General features: G+C 39.2%; 2 protein-coding genes across 3 annotated transcripts in view; both read left to right on the top strand.

Annotated features, from left to right (window-relative positions):
- Positions 1–4,155: 4,155 nt before the first annotated feature.
- Positions 4,156–12,642, top strand: LOC112139001 (myb/SANT-like DNA-binding domain-containing protein 2). 2 transcript variants are annotated; one of them, XM_024261704.2, is made up of 4 exons: positions 4,156–4,830; positions 6,268–6,523; positions 6,605–6,665; positions 9,772–12,642. In XM_024261704.2, exons 1-4 carry the CDS (start codon positions 4,399–4,401, stop codon positions 10,643–10,645), a joined length of 1,623 nt encoding a protein of 540 aa, XP_024117472.1. In that variant the 5' UTR covers positions 4,156–4,398; the 3' UTR covers positions 10,646–12,642. The 2 variants fall into 2 exon arrangements, with proteins under 2 accessions (XP_024117472.1, XP_024117471.1); XM_024261703.2 differs by having other exon boundaries at positions 4,159–4,830; positions 6,602–6,665.
- Positions 12,643–23,152: 10,510 nt separating this feature from the next.
- The window catches only part of esama (endothelial cell adhesion molecule a), a 57,743-nt gene continuing 55,755 nt past the window's right edge, over positions 23,153–25,140 (top strand). Inside the window, exon 1 of the mRNA XM_024261702.2 lies at positions 23,153–23,462. Coding sequence (XP_024117470.1) covers positions 23,405–23,462 — 58 coding nt within the window. The 5' untranslated portion in view covers positions 23,153–23,404. The remainder of the gene's footprint in view (positions 23,463–25,140) is intronic.

Genomic DNA, 25,140 nt, shown 5'->3' with positions numbered 1-25,140 from the left:
ATGGAGATAAGACGGGGAGCTGCAGAATATTTTCTGTTTTCAGTTAAAGTTGCTTACATTTCCGTGTTCACAAAATCACTAAAAACAGAACTAAAGTAAGACTATTTCAACATGTCTTACAATAAAGAAAAAACGAATAACTGTTGTGTTATTTTCTGATGTAGCTCCCCTAATTTAAAACCGTCAAAAATATGTATAAGGAATGATTTTTTACGTATAATTTTCTAAATGAGCCAGAGTTGAACTTCTGTCTTAGCTGCTGTTATTTTGAAAGCTGAAAATATGTGGCTTCACTTAAAATAACCTTGTAACCGTCTTCATCTCTGCTCTGCGTTGTGTTATTACTTTTTCGGTGTGCTGCATCAGGAAGCCACGAGACGCCGGAGGAAATGTATTGGAACTGTCTCCTTTTATTCTCTGGCCATAACAAAATATGGCGTCAGCATGTGCCGCGCTCCCACAGTGCCCAAAACTAAAACATACAAAGTTAAATTAGCACAGAAATTCAATATAAAGGAAAATATATCCGCTACACTCACCTCATCAAAATTAAGAAAACAACAAAAGGGAAGAGGGATCAACTTATATTCAGGATCTGAAGGACCCTATTAGCATGCGACCCAATAACCAGGTGTAAAATAAAAATTAAGAAAAATACAATTTTGCTTAATTATACCACACATTGTAAACCTGTTACATTGGTAAAGATTACATGTTTACAATTACGCCTTAAAATACCCCCAAAGACAAGAAATACCTTACAACAACTACATTTAGCCTTGGGCACAGTTAAAACACGTGTAGCCGTGCATCTTGAAACAATCTTTCAGTGTTTGTGCTCGATCATGCTTAAAAGACGTGTAAATAACATAAAGCAAAACAGACCCTGTTAGAATAATATCTGTTCAAATGAAAGGTCGATATTCTCAATAAAACCTCAAATTTTGAAGGATTATCCAAATTTGTATTTTGGTTTGTGAGCGATTTAACACAGAAAATGAAAATATGGTTCGGCAGGACTTTCATAAAATAAATGTAATTTTTTTATTAAAATTGGTGAGGGTACCTTTTATTACTTACGTAAATTATTATTCGAAAAATCCTAGTGAAATTCTCCAGATTAAGCACCAGTACCAGGAGATTTGTCGGCCTTCAGAGCGAGGAGGGAGTTGACTACTTCCTCCAGTGAGGGAGGGCTGTCGTACTGACTCCTGTCCTCATCATTAATAGCTTTGAGAATTTGGATATTGTTAAGAAATAAGGAAAAAATGTTTTTTATTGTATCTTGAGTTGCATAGATGAAAATAGAAATTAGCACAAAACGTTGAAAGATGTTAGTGATTGTCGGAAATAGTGCTGTTAATACTTAGGCAATTGATAAAGTTGTTTGTTCATCTGTTTTTTCAAGTCTCTCCTCCTCAACCTCTTCTGGTCTTTTTGATAGTAAGACATCATTTTGCTTGCCACTTCTTTCTCCCTAATTTGGCATTTTGACTACCTTATTCTCTTAAGAATTTACAAGTTTCAAATTTAAAAAGTTACCAATTGGTTCTCTTTATTTGCCTTATTCCAGTAATAAGAAATTAATTTTGTAATTTCAATTTTGACTATGGGGCTGCACGGTGGCGCAGTGGTTAGTGCTCTCGCCTCACAGCGAGAAGGCCCCGGTTCGACTCCCAGCTGGGACCTTTCTGTGTGGAGTTTGCATGTTCTCCCCGTGCATGCGTGGGTTTTCACCGGGGACTCCGGCTTCCTCCCACTGTCCAAAAACATGCTTCATAGGTTAATTGGTGACTCTGAATTGCCCCTAGGTGTGTCTGTGAGAGTGAATGTGTGTGATTGAGGCCCTGCGACAGACTGGCGACCTGTCCAGGGTGTACCCCGCCTTCGCCCATCAGCAGCCGGGATAGGCTCCGGCACCCCGCGACCCCGAAAGGGAAGAGGCGGTCAAGAAAATGGATGGATGGAATTTTGACTATTTCATGCCTTAGTAAATAATGATTTAGCTTCTAGTACCGGTAGTTGAATTTATGAATAGTACTGTCAGGAGTAATAATTTGGATGTTAATATAAACAGCTATATGATCTGTCAGAGGGTGTGGTATGATATTACCAGTGATGTTATCTTTATTTACACAGCCTGAGACAATACCAGATTACCTAGAACCTGTTTTATTAGTCCAGGTGAACTGTTTTTCATTGGGAAATTTCTCTCTAAACATCCATAATATTGAACTCATTCAAAAATCTTTTGAGATTAGTGTTATATGAAGTTTCCCGTCTTGGAGCCCATTTATCAAGTGTGTTATTCAGAGTAATGTTAAAGTCACAACCAAAAAAAAGTATGGAGTTTGGGTATCTGGACAGCCATAACATTATTTTTTCTTCTCAGGAGTCCAGTAGTTTGTCGTTTTTGGATAAGTTGTCCTTAAGTGTGGTGACACTGGATGAACGTTCTGAACCATGAGATAACCAAATCTAGTCACTCCAATGTGATTTTCAAAAATTTGCATCACCAGATGTGGAATGACTCTCTGGCCAAAAAACAAAATTAGTTTTAAATTGTTAAATAAATAAATATAGAGCTTTGCGCTTACATGTTTGTCTGGCATTGAGAGAAACAAGTGAAAAATACACGTTTAGTAAAGTGATCTAACAAAGAAAAGAATAAAGTATCAGTATTTTTGTGAAACAAGAAATTTACAGAAGGGAAGTGGGCCGAGTGCTCCACAGTTAAAAAAAATGTTGTAACCTTGACTAATTTAATCACATAGGTAGAACAGCATCCAACTCGTTTTGGCCTAAAGAAAACTTTTTATGCGGCCACTTTACACTTTACATCTTTCATTTCAGCGTGCATAAACCTCACAGTAAAATCCCATGATTCAATGCTTTTTACAGTAAATTTTCCAAATCCATTACTTTATAAAGTAAATTCCCACAATTCATTGCTTTTTAAAATAAATTCCCACAATCCATGTAGTAAATTCTCACAATATTTTATATTTTACAGTAAATTCCAGAAATGATTTGCTTTTTACAGTAAATTCCCACAATTCATTGCTTTATTACAGTAAATTGTGACAATCTTCTGCTTTTTACAGTTGATTCCCATAATGAATTGCTTTATACAGTAATTCCATTGCTTTTTACAATAAATTCCCACGATCATCTAATTTTGCCATAAATTCCCATAATTACGTTTTTTTTCCCCCACAATAAATTCCCACAATCCTCTGCACACCTGTGCCAGGTACATTTTTTCCCCATCTTCCCCTTACAGACAGCCTGTAACTAACCGGTTGTAACAAAGCCACTAGAACTACATACTTCAGAATAACAGAATTGTTGAGCCGGCAGATGGGAAGCAGGCCGAAAGGATTAGTCCCTGATGGAAGTCAATCAAACTATATCTTTGAAAAGACTAAGTAAACAATGACACCTTCATTGATTTGAGCTTGAAATAAGCAATTAGACACTCAAAATTCAATAAAAGCTTCAATCACTACCCAGTGACAAGTGGCCTTTGACTCGTCTGCCCTTTAATGGGATGGAACAGAGGGAGTGATGCGTGGAAAAAGAAGAGCACCTTTGGAGGTGAAAGATTGGAGAATGCTGGAAGAACAGGAAAAGGGAGTCACAACAAGTATTTCCACAACACACAATAATCAGTTTGTTTTTTTTAACAAATATCACATGGAAAAGAAGTGCAAAAAAAAAGTCTAATTTCCGTTTTCCAGTAATGAGAAGTTTGAAGCTGCAGATTCTGATGGGAGCAACAAACGTAGTTTTTCCTATGGCTGAACTTCTGGTTAATCTCCTAATATTAAAACGTTTCCGTTTAGAAAACTTTATTTTAATCTAATAATGAGTGACTTTATTATTTCCACTACAAAAACCTACATAGAGAGAGAGAGATCAACTTCCTCTACAAGTAAACGAGCTCAGGATTTTCAAAATAAATCTAAATTTGTATTTTATTATTTCTAATTTTTGGTTTCAGATACTCCTATGGCAATTACAAGTCACTTTTTAAAATAGCAATAACACGCATTGATCAGTTCTAATAGATATAAGGGACCTTCTTTATTTTATTTATTTATTAAGAAAGAATTGCTTAAATTGAGATGTAAAGCCTAAATCATGTACGTATCACTTTCTGACTCCCTCAAATCTGTAGGTTTGAAGTTCCTGCGGTTGTTTTTGTGGATGAGAAATGATTAAAGCAACAAACTGCTTTGCTTTACTGATCAAACATCCCTGTCTCCTGGAAAAGAAACCCAGCACATCTGCAGCACGCACGAGGCACGCTGAAGCAAGCGCGCCTTTAGCCACGCCTCCTTACGTACCGCGCAGTACGTCACTTTCCCTCCCCCTGGCCTTAGCAACAGAGGAAACATGGCGGCGTCCGGCAACGCAGAGCATTCCCCGGAGATAACAAGGCCGCTGAAGATCCCCAAAACCGAGGTGCCATCTCCCGAGTCGGAGGATTTGAGCGACAGTAACCAGTGCCAGTCCAACCCGTCCACGCCGAACCGCTTCTCCCCTCTGAACGTGGGCTCCGGGACCGCGAGCCGCCCGGCGGCCTCATCCTCCTCCAACAGCTTCACTGCTTGCAGAGGGATGTCATGGACGCCCTCCGAAACGAACGCCCTCATCGCGGTGTGGGGCAACGAGCGGCTGACGGAGGCGAGGATGCAGCAGCTGGAGGTGGCCGGTACCGTGTTCTCCGGGAAGGCCCCCGGTCCCGCCATGTACGAGCGGGTGTCCAGAGCCCTGTCGGAGCTGGGCTACGAGAGAACCCCGTCCCAGTGCCGGGAGAGGATGAAGGTGAGGGTCTGATGCTGCTGGCTGAGGCTGGAGCACATCAACACACAACAACAACACATCAACACACAACAACACAACTACAACAGATCAATGACACATCAACGACACAACAACACATCGACACAACAACACAACTACATCACAACACATCAACGACACAACAACACAACTACAACACATCGACGACACATCAACACAACATATCAACGACAACACATCAACGACACAACAACACAACTACAACACAACACATCAACGACACAACAACACAACTACAACACAACACATCAACGACACATCAACACAACGACAAAACATCAACGACACAACCTTAACACAACACATCAACAACACAACATATCAACGACAACACAACACATCACAAACACAACAACACAACAACAACACAACACATAAACGTCACAACAACACAACTACAACACAACATATCAACAACACATCAACACAACTACAACACATCACATCAACAACACAACTACAACACACCAACGACACAACATATCAACAACACAACTTCAACACAGCATATCAACATCACATAAACACATTAACAACACGTGAACACAACAACAGCACATGAACACATGACAGCAGAACCTTCAAGAGGAAACTTCTACTGCAGCTTGATGACAAACACCAACAGTGAACTGATTCCTGGTGTTGTTACAGGTTATACATCGTGTACAAAGCTAACATGATTACAAACAGTTTTTGAGGAAGTGTTTGAGTAGCAGACAGTATGTGGGGTAGGAGTGACATGATGATGATGATGACCTCTGACATGATGACCTCTGACATGATGACCTCTGCTTATGTTCCACTATGGCTGCAGCTGAGCGTCATCCAGGTTCAGTTTGAGGATTACACCACAGTTCTTTGATGTAATCTGTTGATGGCCTGTAGGGGGCGTTTCTTAGCACCTACAGGTTTGGGCTTCATTGGGACTTCTGATCAACAAGTCAACTTTGCAGTGCTTTCAGGTTACCAGCCTTATTACACTGGGAGCCTGAACATCATTGTTTTTGTTTTTACCCTCCTAAACCTTCTTGATGTGTTTCTTTCTGCATGACAACTGTTGCTACACAAAAACCTTTAGTTGTTCAGATAACCAACCCCCTTCTGCTGTCACCAGCTGACAGACTGAAGCTTGTTTTGTGTTTCTGTTGTGCATCAAAAGTTTCTGAGCAAACGCACAACAACACTGAAAAAAATCAGTTGATAGAAACAGTTTAGGTGAAGAATTTCTTCACATATTTAACACTTTTTCAGACTGTTCCTTTGTAACATATTAAGTCTTCTGAAAAGATCAGACTCTGAGGCCAGTTCACTTCAAATGTTCACCCATTAAACGGCATCTCGCCCCAGGACCCCGTCCTAAGACTTGAGCCAAACGTCTCCCTTTCCCGTCCACCGCAGACTCTCCGGCGCTGCTACAGCCGCGTGAAGGAGCACGGGATCGGCAAACGGAAGAGCAGCTACACGCTGGAGCAGCTGGAGAAGGTGTTCGGTCAGGGAGGCTGGGACTCCCAGACCTGCGCCCCAGTGCTGATCAACAGCAGTGGACTGTATCAGGAGATGGAGTCTGACGGCAGCACTCTGGAGGAGTTCTCTCAGGAGGACTGGTGCAACCAGGTCCTGGACTCGGCTTTCCACGAGGGAGACATGGAGGGGGGTGAGTCAGCGATGCCAGCAGAGGACAGGAATGGATAGCTGGATCTGAGCTGATGTTTGTCCCGCGTTTTGTGTCTAGAAGACCTCCAGCTGTCTAGAAACAGACTTCTACACATACAAGCAGAGCTGTCTGATCAAAGCCAGTAAGTGTTGTCATGTTTTAAAGTTTGTGTTGGAAAATGTCTGTGATTGTTTTATCTAGACCTGGAGTCTGGAACCTGAGGCTCTGGAGCCACATGGGGCTTTTAAACCCCTCTATTGTGGCTCTCTGGTTAAAGGGTAACCAAACCCTTAGTCAACCTTTTTTGGCAGCTGACTTCTATTAAAAGTGCTGTCTGTTGGTCATTATCACATTTTTGATATATTAAAATAAAATTGTTTCATTATTGAAAATATAGTCAAAAACCGTCTCTGTGCTGCCCCCTAAGGGCTGAATCGAGGCATTACAGTTGAATTTTGTGATTAGTCAAACTGCGTAAGTTTCACAAGTTGCACATTTTGATCTACAGCTCCAATAAAGATAACAGTCCTGCCCTCAAGCCCCACCCCAGCTGTGGGTGGAGTCAGCCTCCAACTCCCCTGTTTGGGTACCCTTTAAAAATATATATTTTTATTTCTAACAGTGACATGAATTTTGGAATCTAAGGCACATCAAGCAAAACTGAAGAGTCATATAAACCGATTTTTTCAGCTTATTCACAAACAGTTGAAGGACAGTACGTCAATGGTCTTAATATTCCAATAATCCATCAAACAACTTATCTTACCAAATTTGCACTAAAACATTTTTGACAATAAAAAAATCAATTGGAGGTCAATATGCATAGCTAGAATTCCTCCTAAAGATGTGCCAGATTATAAAGTGGATTTTCTTTTTTTGAAAGAAAAACTTCTAGGATTTTATTGCACCATATAGTCCAAAAAAATCTATCAAGGGTCTCAAAGTTTGTTCTGATTTAATTTTTATTTGCTTAATTTACACATTTCTGTCTGAAATGCACCACATCTGGTAAAATACACTACATTTTTTTAACCACAGCTGACATTTCAGTACGTACTACTACATTCTCTGCATTGAGATGTGACAAAATGTCTCTTATTTTGAAAGGAAGTTATGAGGTGAGGTAACTGTCAAAAAGAAACATAGTCATAAAGGGAAATTTTGTATACATTTTGTGCACAACTTTGCAGAAAAAATCTGAACACATTTAGTTTTACGTTTAACGTCTCTTTAGAACAGGTTGGCAACCTAGGGCACGTGGAGGGAAAGACGGTGGCACGCCGTGGTGTGACAACAATAAGCACTTGATCGGTTGTGTTTGTATTTTTCAAATTTGAAAAGAGTGATCATCCTGTCTCACAAGGATCTTTGTTCCTCCATTGCGTCACAAGTAAAAGGGTCCATTCACTCAGCGCTGTGACCCCAAAACCTCTTGAAACGGGCCCCTGGTTGCCAACTGTCGCGGTGGTAAAAACAAACCAAAAATAAGAATGAAAAAGTCTGTAGGATCAGGATTTCCTTTATCTCCGAGTTATCTTAGCTGTTTTTGCTATTTCCATCCATTTTCTTAAGCCGCTATCCCTTTCGGGGTCACGGTGCTAGAACCTGGCCCAGGGTAGTGATGGGCGAAGGGAACATCTGGACAGGTCCAGGATCTGGAGCGGGCGCCTGTCCCGGGAATAAACTGCCAGAACCCCCCACGCTAACATGCTATCCCAAGACGGACTGCTGGCCGGTGTTGTGCCAAGGTACACTCCCCTGCCAAAACGATGCCTGAGAATGGGGAAACAAGTTATGACAGGGAACCGTACCTTGACACAACACCGGCACCAGCGAGTAGAGAGACAGTGATCCTGCCGCCGCGGGGATTTTTTTACTGTTAAAAACCTTTTCTTTTTTCCAGCAGAGCTAGATACTTTTCCTGCCAGGGGATCAATAACATTCTTAAAAAGTTTAATTCTATTGTAGTTTAATAAATGATTTTTAATGCTTCTCACTCAGTTGGATCGATGTTCCAGCATTCGAAGTATAAGTATAAGTATATTTTTGACAGTTTCTTATTAAAAACAAAGAAAAGTCGTATTCTAAAGAGACATAATGTGCACAAATATTAATTCAAGGACAACTTTGTATTTATAAATATGAATTTGTCTTTATGAATACAACTTTTTCTTTATGAATACGTTTCATTTTGACAGCTATTTTACCTCATGGGAAGTGATCCGAACCTGTCAGAAGTTATAAACTATTTCATATTTTAAAAAAGGCTGTCTTCTATTTAAATTTATATTTTATTTATGCCAAAAAATATAGTTCCTTTATATTTATCAAAATGACCTAAAGGGTGAAGAAAACCTTTGTAGCTCCTAATGTGTTGCTGTCAGTGAAAACTGGACCTAAGTGAGTCTTAAAGTGTTGAAGGTTGCAGACCCCTCGTCTAGAACACTTAAAAAGCTTCAGATTCAGATAGGGCGGCCACGATTGGTCGATTGATCGAGGACTAATCGACTATTAAAATAGTCAACGACTAATTTAATAGTCGATTAGTCGTTACTTCATGTTATATGGAGTCAGAGTGTCGTAAAGTTGAATGTTTTAATGGCATTCTTCTAGCTTTTTGGACTACTTTGGCATTTATTAAGGTTTTATAGGCTATTTTGGAGTTTAGCTAATTTTAGTTACATACTAGCTATTTTGGCTAACTTAAGCTTTTTTTTGTCTGTTTTGGAATTTTGCTAATATTTCAGCTACATGCTAGCTGTTTTGGCTAATTTAGGATTTATTTCAGTTTTTTAGGGTGGTAATTTTGAGTTTAGCTAACATTTCAGCTACATGCTAGTTGTATTGGCAAAATTAGTTTTTTTTATTTTTTATGCTAATTTGCTATTTAACTAATACCTTAGCTGGCTATCTGCTTCAGCGATTTCAGCTGTCAGCTTTAGCATTTTTAGCTATCAATTTCAGCATCTTCAGCGGCCAAATTCAGCTTACAGCATTCACACTAACATTATCACAGCTCATGATGTATATGTAGTTTTTAGTTAGTATAAAGCTGCTGATGGTTAAGATGTGTTTTTACATCCACTTTGTGCATGACCCGATTAATCAGAAAAAGTAATCGGTGATTAGTCAACTACTAAAATAATTGTTTGTGGCAGCTCTAGATTCAGTACCAGAGCTCTGCTGATGAACTGGATCAGATATGTTGAAATCTGCATGCTCTGACATGTGGCGTCGTCTGTGTGCAGGAAGAGGGACACCATGCAGACTGTGATCCGCATCCTGGAGTCGGTGCAGCTTCAGTGGGAGCACTTCCAGACATGGACTGAGTTTTCCCGACTCCACCTCTCCAACAAGCTGGCAATCTTTGGCGTGGGGTACAACACGCGCTGGCGCGAGGACGTCCGGTACCATTACGCCGAAATCAGCTCGCAGGTGCCGCTGGGTAAAAGGCTGCGCGAGTACTTTAACCCGGAGAAGCCGGAGGGCCGCGTCATCATGACCAAAGTTCAGAAAATGAACTGGAAGAATGTTTACTACAAGTTCCTGGACATCACCATCAGTGAAGCGCGCTGCCTGGAGCTGCACATGGAGGTAGACTGGGTCCCTGTGACGCAGTCCAGGGCCACAGGAAGCAGCAAAGCCGCCTCCCACTACCTCCTGCCCGGGGACATCCCCAACACCTACGGACTATACGCCATCGGCTTTGAGTCTGTCGTGGGCAGCGCCGCTCACGCCTCACCTCACACCGACGGCGAGGACCAGCTCCGGTGCGAGTCGGAAAACGGAGGTCAGATCAGCTCCAGGACCGGGGAGAAGGTCACGTACTGCTACCTGGGCATCGCCGAGGACAGAACCATCCAGCAGTGTCTGGCACAGCACTTTCAGGGTTCCGGGAAGCTCCTGTTCCGCGGCGAGTCCTCCGCCGTGACGCGCTTCCTGCAGGAGAACTGCAGCGGCACCGCACCGAGCCCGGACGGCGGCGAGGCTTCGCAGCGCTTCGCTGTTTACGTAAAGTTCATCGAGGTGGAGCTGGACTTCCTCTCAGCCGGGTCGCTGGTGGAGTGCCTGGAAACTGCCGTCGGTTATCCTTTGAAGTACAACTACAAGAAAACGTTGTAGCGGACGGCGTGGGCGGAACTTTTTTGGTTAGCGCCGCTGTCCGATAACCGGAGTGTGGAGCAGCTAACCTGATCCAGCGGCCCAAGGCTGCTGGATCAGGTTAGCTTCTCTACACTCCGGTTGCTCTTGGGTTTGGAAATGCAGCCTCCTGTAGATGTTCTGGAGCTGAATTTTCTGAAAGTCAAAACAAAATGTGCCACCTTTATGCACTTCCGTAGAAGTCCGTTTGTTCGTCCGCTCAGCTTGTCCGCGGGGGGGTCGGCAGTATCCGTCTGTCTACCTCAGTGGGATGAAAAACAGGGCGGAGCCTTGATTTGTTCTCTACTGCCTTTACTTTGTTGTTTAAGTCTGAAACTGAGTCCAGTGCGTCGGATGGAGTTTGCACTTTCACCGGGCCGACAGCCAGCAATGCTTTCTCACACACACAACAGGGATGACAGCCAGGCCCAAGTGGCTCCGCCCCTTCACTGGGAACGCCGGCACATAAGCTGATTTTGGTCAGGCTGACCGAACCACTACTTGAAAATAGGGGTGTAACGGATCACGGATAATCCGCGGTCCGTACGGATCAGAAGCCACGGTTCGGGACACGTGTGTACCGCGGACTGCTCCAACCCCCACCCCCCGTGCACACACACCTTGCGTGTGTTTTTCTAAAGTAGATGCAGACAGCGCACGCGGTTTCTAATGTAACAAACACATGGACTTTAAGGGCGGTAACGGCTGTAACCTGTCCAAACACCGCGCTAAAATACATGAAACTCTAGCGGAGAGGCGCTGACGTAAATGAGACGTCTAGCGGTGTTATTGATCCAACAGGTAAGTGTGCTCACTGTTCACACGTGGAGCACGTGACTGAAGGTTTGATTATTTAAGAAAAGTGAAGGAAATTAAAAGGTAAAATATGGATACTGGCACTGTAAAATAATGAACAATAAACAATGATAACAGCCTGAACATTAATATTATGCCTCAATAATAATAAATTATCTGACATCATGAGTAAAATGAATTAAAATGCAGCATTATGAATTTTTATTTCCACAGTTTTTGTTCTTTGAAGTGAGAAGTCCATTTGATATACTGCATTTTAGCTCAAAACATTTGGAGCTTTGTTTATTTTTTTTTAAAAATATGATCTTGTAAAGACCAGTTCATATTAATTGTTAATTTTATTCTAATGTTGGAAAGGGCGTTAAATTATTATATCGTGTTTTAAATTGTTCAAAAAACAGAAAATTAAACCATAACTTTGTGTTAAAAATAGTTAGATATCATACATTACCAAAGTAATATAATGGTTTTTGGAATATTTGCCTAATCGAGATACATCGGTATCGTGAGCCATGCATCGTGAATCGCATCATATCGCGATGTACCCTGAGGTTCCCAGCCCTACTGAAGTACTTTGTATGATTATTGAATATATGAGTTGAAGTGTTTCCAAAAATTAATTTAGCTTTTATCTTGTTGTTTTTTTTTTTTTTTTTACTGATCCAAAAAATGATCCGAACCGTGACCCTAAAACTGTGACACGATCCGAACCATTTTGTGATCCGTTACACCCCTGCTTGACAACAGAAACTTTTGAGGATAGAAGGATGGAGAATCAGGCCGTCTGCGCAGACTGCACTTCCAGGTCTCCAGCCATGCGCAGACGGTCAATGACTTCACTTGATTAGTCTGACTTCTTCATGAACACATGATGGGATGTGCAATGTGCCAGGAGAGGACTCGTACTGAAGTGGAGGAGTTCTTATGTTTCTATGTATATGAAAATATTTATCTAGTATATATATATATATTTAAGAGTATCCGTGTTCTTGAGCATTCCAGCTTCTGCAAACTGAGAAGATGTAAGAGTTTGCAGTTTATCACAAAGAATTCAGTATTTTCTGTCTAATATGCTGACACTTGTGTTTGTGATTGTTTCGGTCACTGTCTTGTATGTTTACATGTTTGCAAAACAATAAATGGAAACCTGCTGTTGTTTGTGACTCCAGTGAAATGTTTTTTTCCTTCGTTACATTTAACAAACTATCATTTCAATGAAGCAGTAAGCTGTCCTTTTGGAAACGTCAGCTAACAATGTTTGTGTTAAAACAAACTTTTGTTTGCAATGATATCTGTAATTCTATCTCCAGATCATTTGATTTTATTGTTATCAATGGCCCGATGTTCTCTTGGGTTTATTTCTAACTTGTATAAATTTGACAGAATATACTTTTATAGAAAGTAAAATATAGAAAGTTATTTAAAGTTTAAGTTGATTTATTCTGGAATAATTTTATTATTCATAATTATGTTAAAAAGTTACGGTTTTAAAGTTTTAAACATTGGTATTCTGCTAGCTTTTTGGACTATTTTGGCATTTACTAAGACTTTTTTAGGCTATTTTGGAGTTGTGCTAATATTTCAGCTACATGCTAGCTGTTTTGGGTAATTTGAAGTTTTTCTTAAGTTTTTTAGGCTGTTTTGGAGTTAGGCTGATATTACACGTTAGCTGTTTTGGATAATTTAGTTTTTTTTTTAAACTTTTTATTCTATTTTGAAGTTCAGCCATTTTTTCAGCCACATGCTAGCTACTTTGGCTAATCTAGGCTTTTTTTTCTTCTTTGTTTTACTTTTTGAGGGTGTTTTGAAGCTTAGCTAATATTTCAGCTAATGCTAGCTGTTTTGGCTAATTTTGGCTTTTTTTAGGCTATTTTGAAGATCATCTAATTTTTCAGCTGCATGCTATCGGTTTTGGCTAACCTAAGTTATTTTTTAGGCTAATTTAGCATTTAGCTAATATCTTTAGTTGGCTACCAGCCTCAGAGTTTTCAGCTATCAACTTCAGCTTTTTTAGCTATCAATTTGAGCATCTTCAGCGACCAAATTCAGCTTACAGCACTCACACTATTATTGCAGGTAAAGCTATATATCTTGTACATGATTATGTTAAAAAGTTATGGTTTAAAAGTTTTAAAAATTTAGTTTCAGAGTGTTCAATAAATCTTTTTCTTGTTCAGCCCGTGACCTAAAGTGTGTTTTGGATTTTTGCCCCTTTTGTGATTGAGTTTGACACCCCCGAGTTAGAGGAAGAACCCCACAGAACATTTCAAGCATTTCAATGAGGAGAAAGTTTCAAACGTCCTAAAGAATCAGAGGATTTTGAAAACTAAAGTTATGGAAAAATAGTGTTCAAATTAAAACGTGACTCCCACTCGATGACATCATCAATAAACGCCGGTGCGCTAGCTACATTAGAGCGTAGCAGCTAGTGCTTGAAAATACATGACAGTTTTATACCTTTAAGAAAGTCATGTTAAAAAAAAAAAAGATAATAGTGTCTTCTCAACTTTGAAAAGTAAGCAGCTAAAAAAAGTGCTGAAAACCAAACAAATAAAAGACAAGATAAGAAAAAAAAAAGATAATAAATAAAATACTTAAAGCAGTAAAATACTGTTGTACCTCTTTGAGCTGCTTTCTCCTTAGATACGATCAGCTGATCTAAGGAGCAAGACGGTGTAAAGACTTAAAAAAGTCAAGTCAAGTTTTAAAAGTCAACTAATCACTGATCATTTTTTCCAATTAGTCAACTAATCGGGTCATGCACAAACTGGATGTAAAGCATGTTTAAGATGTGTATCTTAACCATCATTAGTTTTAAAAGAACAAAAAACTAGATAGAAAGCATTACCTGCCATAATGCTAGTGTGAATGCTGTAAGCTGAATTTGGCTGCTGAAGATGCTGAAATTAACAGTTAAAAGCCCTGAAGTTGATCTAAAAAACTGCAAAAAATGTTAAATTAGCCAAAACAGCTAGCATGCAAATGAAATATTAGCTAAACTACAAAATACCCTAAAAATGTAAAAATCCATAATTAGTTAAAACAACTAGCATGTAGCTGCAATATTAGCTACTCCAAAATAACTTTAAAAAACCTTAATAAATGCCAAAATAGTCCCAAAAGCTAGCAGAATGCCATTAGAACTTTCAACTTTACTACACTCTGACTCCATATAATATAAAGTAACGACTAATCGACTATTAAATTAGTAATCGACTATTAAAGTAGTAATCAACTATTTTAATAGTCAATTAGTCAACTAATACACTTCTAAATTTTACACTGTACCATATCTGAACAGGTTCCAGACAAAATATCTTTCTAAATCAACCAAAAAGATCACCCTAACCACTGACCAAAGCCTCCCCCAGCTCACAGTCCCACTTTAAGTTCACTACACTTGAGAATTTGTCATAACTTTATATAAACACTGAGGAGAGGAACAGAGAAGTTTACTACTATTGCAAATAAAAAAAAATAAAAAAATACAAAAATGTCACATTTGAGATTAAATATGTCATTCTCCAATTTGACCACAAGATGGCGACACACGGCCACAACTTCTTTGACAGTGACAGTATTAGCAGAAACCCAAGAATGTTTCTTTAATGAAACATTAGGCAGAAAAATGAACGAGTTTTTCAATAAAATGATCACAAAATGTTATATTAGTGGAACCAGTTGACATTAGATGTCACATTTAAAGTTTTAGAGTCACATGCAAACACCAGACTGAATAAACACGAGGAACAAGATGACACAGAAACACAGATGAAACCAATTTGATAAATGTACAACAATTGACAAAGGAACAACCGTCTTTATGGGTCTTTGATTTTCTTTCCCTGCCCCGAACATAACTATATAATCTTAAGAATAAATAGAATAAATGAAATGGCCAGGATGCTCCAGCTCTGTTTCCGTACTGATCCCTCTGATCTGCAGTCCAGAGACGCAGGTGCAAATTCTGACCTGAAACTTGTGCTGAATGATAATTTCCAGAAAACCACACGGCGTCTCTGCAGTCTGCAGGAAACCTTCATCCACATCACTGAGACAGTTCATTCATCCACCAAGCTTTCCTCTGCATCCAAAAGAAGTACTTATATTCCAAAAAGCTACTAACTAACAGCTTCTTACAAATGTTGATTTTTCTAAACATCAAATCTTTCAGTCAGGCTGATGTCTGAAATATTTGCATATCTACAGATAAAAGTTCTGTCGCTGTGGTTCAGGGGTGCAGGGAACACGCTCCGATTTACATAATTGTGATGGTTTCTTGGTTGTGGATCTTAATTTAATTTCTACTTGTGCAGTCCTGCTTTTCTGATGGACGTTTGAACCTCAGATTCTACATGAAGCTGAAAGCTATGGACCTTGGAACTTCCTTTTTGCAGAATTGTAATGGAGTTTTTGTTGATGTCTTGCAATCCAAAACATAATTTATCTACAAAAAAAAAGCAAAGTGGAAAATTCCGGCCTAGATCGACCCCTTAAGTTTATAGAAAGCCCAAGAATTCCCAGTATTTATGAGCTTCTGAAGGAGTTTTTTGGAGTTTCCCTTCCGATCACCTTTCAGAAAAACTTCTCTTGCTTTTTTTACTTGTTAAGTCTTTTTTGCCAATAAATGATTCAATGGGGAATAAAATAACTCAATGGATGAACCATAACTGAATAACAGTAAAAGAAAATGAAGGAAATTTAAAAAAATAAAGAACACAATCGCCTGAAAATGGTCGGAATCAAGAACTGGACTGAAAACAAGTGAAAAGGCCCCAAAAGTCTAAAAGGAAAATCATTTAAAAACCTTGAAATACTGTTTGATTTGATAATCTTTAGGCATTAAAAGAAAGTTTGCCTTAACAGAAGAAAAAAGACTTAATTAGAACGAATGCTCAACACTGTTTGTGTGTTTAGGTCAGGGGTCTGCAACCTTTAACACTTAAAGAGACATTTGGGTCGATTTCTCACCGACCACAACCCAGTAGGAGCCACACATCCTTAAGAAAATAAGACTTTGTACTTATGTTGTTATTTTTATCCATCCATTTTCTTGACCGCTTTGTCCCTTTCGGGGTCGCGGGGGTGCCGGAGCCTATCCCGGCTACTGAAGGGCGAAGGCGGGGTTCACCCTGGACAGGTCGCCAGTCTGTCTCAGGGCATTGTTATTTTTATGATAAGTATAAATAAACTAGTATTTTTTGGCATAAATATAACAAAATTTAAGAGAAAACAGTTTTTTTCCCAAATAACAAGCAGTTTATATTTTTTAACAGAGGTTCACAGGGCTTCCTTTCAAAATAAAAGACTTCCTGTGTCACATAGGATCATCTCGACGGAGCAAATCTAGTGTAATGTGAGCAATTAAATATATAATTTATATAAAATATATATAATATCATTGTATATATATATATATATATATATATATATATATATATATATGTAAATGCTTTTAATGCGTCTTAGCCAGAAATTCATAAATGTAACTTTTCAAAATTAAAACAGAGCTAATTAACAATATTTTTTGAACCAACTCTTTAAAAAAATACATTTGTCAAAATGTTTAATTCTTAATTACTGAACCCCTGTGGTTACTGTCCTTACAGGCCCGCGAAGTGATAAGTTATTTGACGTGTTTGTTTGTTTTTTACTTTACTTTACTTTACAGTGACTTTATAAAACTAAAAGTTTGTATTTTTCTTTAACCAGAGAGCCACAATGGAGCGGTAGAAGAGCCAGACGCGGCTCTGGAGCCGCAGGCTGCAGACTCATGATTAAGGTGAAAATACGGAACTTTTGGACAAAACTACCGTTATCTAAAATACGTATACTTCAAGTATATGTTTAAAGTGTTCTGAAGTATAGAAAAGTATATTTCCCAACGTGTACCAAATACAGTTAAAAAGTATATTGGCAGTTTACTAACAAGTACACATCTTAAGACTAAATTGGCTCACTTTTAGTTTAAAAAAAGTATACTTAGAAGTATACTTAAAGTAACCTTTCTGGTATTGTATTAGTTTACTGGCAATAAACTCTAAGTTTATGAATGCACACTGAAGTATATCTAATGTAGCTTTACTTAAGTAATAAACTTTTACTGATTACTGTATTAAAATATGTTTTTAATATACTGGAAATGAATACATCTACTCCACTTTTAATGCTTTTTAAGACAATGAGAAATATAGGCTACATATATTTAGACTTGTAGCATATTTCTAAGTATAATCCAAATACTTAACATGTCAGCTCCCACCTTTAACCACCAGAGGGAGCTCTCACCAGAGTTCTGGCTCCTCACTACAACTCCCATGAGCCATCATCACGAACTCCTTCCTGCTCGGCTATTCATCATCATCGTCATGGTTACCAGGCATAGAAACCCACTCCAGCGTGGAGTCTTGTATTTCTTACAGTCTGAGCAGTTTCTCCTTTCCTCGACTCTTGCCTCCTTACTGACCTGTGTTCTGACCCTGGCCTGGACTCTGACCATGTTCACGTCTTGTCCTTACGCATTAAACCGTTTACACATGGATCCAAACGTCTCAGCCTCTTCATCACAACATGAACTTAAGAGCTTTTAAAGTTTATCTCTAATAAGTACCTCAGAAGTGAACTAATCGCATACTATCATGATTTTTGTTTTGAACTAGTATACTTAAATTTGAGTATACTTATTTTTGGTAAGGGTGCTCAGACGGGCCGCATAAATTAAATAGGCAAGACCAATTTCTATTTATTTAATCAATAAAAATACTAGTTCTTTGAAGTGTTTCCACCACTTTAAAAGCATGCAGCTCTGACCTGACTGTGTTTTGGTGCTACGCGGATCAATACAAAATATCGATAGTCGATACCAACTTAAGATTAATATTTGTACTCTTGTTTGAAACTTTTCTCTGTCAGCATGAAGGACCCAGCTGAGTCGCTGCCTCACAACTCTCACCTGTCCTGTGAGATCTCAGCAGCATTTAGGAAAAATATCGATAGAGGAGGACCGGATGAGAATCAGGACAGGGCCTGCAGGAGGAGCTATGTTTGTTCAGCTCTCCTCTTTGTAACGGATCAAATACAGAGACGGAAGTATCAGATGAGCAGGAACACAGACACAGATTCCTGTATTCTGGAAGGTTCTCTGGCCTGTTCTGCTTTTCAAAATAAATGGAGGCACAAGTGGGATGACTGTCACCTCAGTGAGAAGCAACCATGCAGAACATTAGGAGAATATTTACCAAGCTGCTCTTAATGTTTGCAGAGCTCAATCTTCAACAAGAAGAGGCACATTTATCTGAATATAGCAGACGAAATGGAAGCAACAATATAGCAGGAAGTCACACAGTGACCTTCTATTCCTGCTTGAGCTGGGACTTGTTTCTTTGAATTTAATCACTCAGTAACCTGTGTTCACCTCTCATAATTGAGCAGTCCACCTGAATTAGCCTCACCTTTGCTGCCGAGGCGACTGAGCGAGCTGCAATTTCAGTTGTCCATATTTTATGTGAGGATGGTGAGCGCCCTTTGGGAATTCATGTCAAACTGAGTCCAGTCTGTTTGATTTATTTATTTTTTTCTTCAGACCCATAGCTCTTCATACATGATGGAACAGGACAGAACCTGCAGAACAGACTGAGCTTCACAGGGAACCTGAAACTGAAGCTCTTGCAGCAGGAAAAGAAGCTCATTATCTATTGTAAATATTGTCTTTATTGTTCAAATAAAGCTTTCAGAACTATTTTCCATGGAACTAATCTGATTCTTATTATTGCAGATTTTTCAGAAACCTTTAAAGACTCCAATGAAAATCGTGTTTTTGATGCTGTAATATTTCTTGTATACCATGTATTAAATAATTTCAGATTATAACTGAATGTATTCGTTTTTCTTCATAACACCTGGGGCGTCACTAGGACTGCCACGATTAGTCGACTAATCGACAACTAATCGACTATTAAAATAGTCGATGACTAATTTAATAGTCGGTTAGTCAGAGTGTTGTAAAGTTGAAAGTTATAATGGCATTCTGCTAGCTTTTTGGACTATTTTGGTATTTATGAAGGTTTTTTTAAGCCATTTTGGAGTTTAGCTAATATTTCAGCTACATGTTAGCTGTTTTGGCTAATTTAGTCTTTTTTAGTTTTTTAGGCTATTTTGTGCTTAGCTAATGTTTCAGCTACATGCTAACTGTTATGGCTAGGCTTTTTTTTATTTTTTAGGCTAAGTTGGCCTTTAACTAATATTTTAGCTGGCTATCAGCATCTCCAGGTATCGTCTTTAGCATCTTTTGTGGCCAAATTCATATAACATTCTATCTGCGATAATGCTAGTGTGAATGTATCTAGTTTTTAGTTAGTTTAATGATGGTTAAGACGTGTGCTTTACATCCACTTTGTGCATGACCTGATTAGTCAACAAATTGGGAAAAAAATGGGTGATTAGTCGATTATTAAAATAATCATTTGTGGCAGCTCTAGGCGTCACCGGTGACGCTTGAACACAAAATCTTTAACATACACGATCAACGTAATTCCAGTAGATTGTGAGGATGGTGAGCGCCCTTGGAATTACATTGTTTGAAAAGTTATAACAATTCAAAGAACTTAAACACTGGAGCTCCTTTGTTAAAGGTCAATTGAAGGCTAGCTCTGACTATTTCCAATAAAAACGTCTGTAAAGAGAGAACATACAAACTTCACACAGAAAGATCCCAGCTGGGATTTGAATCAGGTTCTTCTCTCCGTCAGGTTAAAGAGCTAACCACTGTCCCACCATGAAGCCTCTTCATTTCACTTTGAAGTTTGAGGACTCAATTTGATCAGTTGGCTCCATTTTACCTGAATGTGGCACATCTCAAAAATGTGGGACAGCTTGATGTTCCAACAGCTCTTTCAACTGTAATACTTAAATCCATAAACTCCAAAACATTAAAAAGAATTATCATTAATATTGGGAACACAATAAGATGTCATACTGTACACTTTTTGCCAGCTTTCAAAGTGATTAACCAAATCACATTTAGAAAGTAACATGTGAATAGTCTGTTTCTTAAAAAGTTGTATTGTTCTTTAAATGTCACAGTCTAAAAAAAAGAGTTTGGCAGCTTTTAAAATTCCAACTCTAAATTCAAATACTAATGTATAGAACAACATAAAAACAAAGTCTTGTTTTTCTTGTAATTATTGAACTGAAAAGTTCCAAACAATCACAAAAAAGCAACTTCAACTAAATTAAAAATGTGTCAATCTGTCCAGCATGCACTGCTCCTTTCATGATTCCATCCTGTTATGGAACAGATCCACACTGATGTCTCCAGTTTCATCCGTAAACACATCATAAAGGTGTGTTCACTGCAGCTTTGTTCCAGCTTCTAGTCACCACACTAAAAACACTAAAAAGGCATTTTGAGTCCAAGGAATCCTGCAGACTTTTACTGTGAGCTTGAGGTCTTTTAATGTTAGCCTAACCAGGTTTTGTTGGGGTAGCAGTGGATTCTAACAAGAACTGGAGTATCTTCGAGATCCACCACCCTGCCTGCGTCCAGCTCTCCCTGCACCTCTCCCTGCTCTCTATTTGGATCAGGTGTGTTCAGTCAATCAGAATGGAAACACCTGAGTCGAATTAACAGAGAGAGGGCTCATGGAAATCGTGCAGGCAAAGGAGCTCAAGGACCAGGATTTAGCTGCTCTCGACCAAACCGTGTCCCACAGTTCAGGATTGGTTCAAGCCGCTGTTTCCCACAGAGGTTTCTGAAAACGAGCTCCATGTCAGAGTTACTCGAAGATTATGAGGCACAAAACTTCAAGTCAAAACATGGTTCAAGTTCCTGAAGCAAACGCCTGGACAGGCTGAAGAGAGTCTATTAGAAATATCAATGAAAGGATGAACCTTTAAAACATTTAACATTAATAACAGCAAAGCAAAACGTTTTGACTTTAAGGTGTTTCAATAAAAATGGTAAAACAGAAGCTGATCTGCTTTTTTTGACTTACTGAGTTTTTAAATTCAGGCTTTGCTCCTTGACAGGAATGTTTGTCTGCATTTCCCACAACCCACAACATGTTTACAGTGTGAGGTTGTCGTCCTCTTCTCTGGGCTGTGGGGTAGTGGGCACTGCGCTGGGTTCACCACTGCGGCTTTCTGCTTCGGTTAGACGTCAAAGTCTAAGTGTAATGTGGCATGGTTTAGTTTGGTGTGATAACCCTTGGAAAAAGAATAACAATAATACAAACAATATAATAGATAAAAATAAAATAATAGGGCAAGTGCAATAAAAAAATGTTTTGATTGCATGGATTACATGGATTCTCTAAAGGAGAAGTTCTAACAAAAATGTTCAGATCATTAACATTGGAAACATTGTTCTGCTTCTCCTGGAGGATGTTTCAGTTTGGACACTAGGTGGCGATCACACTGTAGAAGTACACTTTATTCAAGAAGAAGACAACAGTATAAGGAAAAAAAATTATATTTTAGACCACAAATAGTTACTGTAAAAAATATTTCCTCAAAAGAGTTTGGAAAAATTAGTGCATGTGAGTTTAGTCAGCAATGTGTGTCTAGATCAATCAAGCGTTAGCATTAGCCGTCCTATGGGAAATTATATTGAATGTTAGCATCAAGCTAGCAGACTTTACCTTAAAGTGCAAAATCAATTTATATCTTTTGTGAATTGATTATTGATCTATTAAGTTTAAATTGATTCAAATTGATTAATCGATTTTTTTCAACCCAATATAATATAATATAATATGACAAAATGTAATGTAACGACAAGTAATGTAATCTAGTATAATGTTTGATATATAAATGCAATGTAATAAAATGTAATGTAATGAAATGTGATACAATATAATGTATTGTAAAGAAATGTAAAGTTATCTAATATAATGTAATTTAATGCATTGTAATGGAATGTAATTGTAACCGAAGGACGGAGTCTTTTGGATCCATGTGCAAACGTTTTACTGAAGTTGAGCATGGGCAGGACATAATACATAGTCGAAATCCAGGCAAAGGTCAAAATCACACAGGCGAGGCGGATTAACTAGAAAACAGGCAAAGGTCAAGGCACAGAGGAGGTAACTAGGAATAATAACGTTCAGAATGTCTGCTAAGCAAAACAAGACTTCACAAAATAGAAGTGGCTGGGAGTTGTTTAAATGCTGGAGGGTACTGATGAGCTGATGGTGATCAGCTGTGCTGGAAGGAAGGTGGCTGATGGGACTTGTAGTGAGGCAGTCGAGGTTAAAACTCTGGCGAGGGCTCCCTCTGGTGGACAGAAGTGAGGGCTGATGGTTGAATCATGACAGTAATGTAATCTAATTTAATTGAATCTAATATAATGTAATAAAATGTAATAAAATTTAATGCAATTTAAAAGTAATGTAACCTAATATAATATAATGCAATGTAATAAACATTGATATATATCAATGGTAATAAAATACAATGTAATGTTATGTAACATAATGAAAAGCCATGTAATCTGTAATATTATATTATATTATATTATATTATATTATATTATATTATATTATATTATATTATATTATATTATATTATATTATATTATATTATAGTGATCGGTTGTTTTATCTTGGTCGTTTTGTCTCAGAGTGCGGGACTGTGCGTGCGTGGATGTGACAGCGCGCGCACGAGCAGCGGAGGGTGGTGCGGTTCCTCCTCCTCCTCCGCGCGCTCCTCTCTGCCTCCTCCCGTGGAGCTGATAACTTCACAGCTGAACTCGCAGCCGGTGAGGATCGCGCGCGGACACGGAGGTCGCTCGCATTCCCGCTTCCGCTCAGCATCCGCGGCTCCTCACCTGACGCGTCCGTTGCCTTCCCGGCCAGCGTGTCGGCGGGGAGCGCCCGGGAGGAGGAGCGGGGCAGAACCCCAAGGACGGGAACACCTGAGCGGGTCAGCATGGAGGGCTGCCGGAAAGTTGCGCTGCTCTCAGTGCTGTGTCTGTGGGAACTGTCAGGTGAGTCTGCGCGTGTTTCATTCTGATCCGATCCGGCTGCTTGACTTTGTTAAATGGAAAGTGTCTAGTCCTGACCCTACACCGACTGACACTGTCAGATCCAGATGAAAGATGAGATTCTGTCTTAAAAGTGTGCCAGAAGAGGGATGGATTTAAGGCTCAAACACCTGTTTGTCTTCCACCGGATTTGAAACAAGTGTGTTACACATGATTATGTCTCCCAGGGAGGAATAATCCCTTTATAGCCGCTGCAACATTGGCTCAGTGGTCCCTCTCTGCAGCATGTATTAAACTCCTACTTCCACTGATGTACAGTAGCATCCTACTTTTGGCCTGCCTTGTCTTGTGTTCAGAAAGTGGGACACGGTGCCGCTGCAGGAGTGTTTCAAAAGCACAGTGAGGGTGTGAAGTCATTTTTTTTAAGTTTTACAAAAGTCAGTGAGAATTTTCTAAAGAAAATTCTTAAAAGTACGTTAAATAGGTCAGCCGCTAGAGGTCAAATAGATCCGGATTGCTTTGGTCCTGCTCAGGAATTCTTTCCTCATGCTTGTCTTCACCTTCCTCTTTGACATTTCTGTCAGCAGCTGTTATTAAGGTTGAAACTGACCCCCTCCTTCAGCTTTGGAGAAGGGGGTCTGTCTGTTCAGGTGAGTGCTCGGTACTTCCAGCAGACGGGCCCAGTGAGGCATGCAGGGTCCCACTTCCCTGTTTTCTGGACTGCATACAGGCTGTGTGAGTTTCTGACCCTTGTTGCCAAAACATGGAAGAACTGACGTAAGCAACCCTCCGACTCTCCAGTTACTCCCCGGGGTAATACCTGAGAAATAGTTCCGTTTGACCGTCATGCCACACCGGCATTTCAAGATGGCAGCGATACCGTCCTGCTGGCTGTGATAATCAGAGCAGACTGAAATGTGCAAAAGGTCAGCAACCTGACAACAATCAGGATACTAAAGAAAAGTCCACGGTTTGAGTCACAGGGCGCTGGAAACATCAAACACATATACATTTAAAAATAATAGGAGTTTCAGTGAATTTTATCGTATACAGACCAATTTTTTTCAAATTTTAGTTTTTCAGGTACCAGAATTTAAACAGATCGATGAACTTCTTTCAGTTTGCTACAAAACAAGTTCTGGCTTCTATTTTTTTAAATATTTTTTTGTTCTCTACGGAAGCCGAAAACATCCTGCCCTGCTTTTTTTATTTTTTTTTTTATTTTTTTATAATAACTTGTTATAACGAGAAAACAGACATCAATTTCTGATGACGAGATAATCAATAACAAAGAAGGAAGTGTATTTTCCCGCACGGAGAAGCAGAGAATTCATCTGTTTTAAGTCTCTTTATTTTGTGGTTAGCCAGAAAAAACAGCAGAACACCAAAACCTGTTTTAGTCTATTGTCTTTTATTATTTTATTAGTGGGTCTACGCTCATTAAACGCCTTCAGTCCGTCTCATCCACCAGCCCTCCTCCCTTTATGTCCCCCAAACCTCAGAACAGGCTGATTGACAGATCACAGCGCCGACCAGAATCTGAGTATGATGTGTTCACTGAACTCTGGACATTAGCAGACCCAAACAGCCACTCAGCCCAACTCAATCTGCTACTGTGCTTTTGTCATTTCTATACAATCCTCAGGAAAACAAAGCAGTTTTTTAGAAAAAATGTCGACAC

This window comes from Oryzias melastigma, linkage group LG14 (assembly GCF_002922805.2).
Source record: "Oryzias melastigma strain HK-1 linkage group LG14, ASM292280v2, whole genome shotgun sequence".
Lineage (NCBI taxonomy): Eukaryota > Metazoa > Chordata > Actinopteri > Beloniformes > Adrianichthyidae > Oryzias > Oryzias melastigma.
This window is presented reverse-complemented; position numbering and strand designations above follow the sequence as displayed.

Coding starts and splice junctions, on each gene's coding strand:
- LOC112139001 (XM_024261703.2), top strand. CDS start 4,399: ATGGCGGCGTCCGGCAACGCAGAGCATTCCCCGGAGATAACAAGGCCG. Junction 6,524..6,601: donor CGAGGGAGACATGGAGGGGG/GTGAGTCAGCGA, acceptor TTTTGTGTCTAG/AAGACCTCCAGCTGTCTAGA. Junction 6,666..9,771: donor GAGCTGTCTGATCAAAGCCA/GTAAGTGTTGTC, acceptor GTCTGTGTGCAG/GAAGAGGGACACCATGCAGA.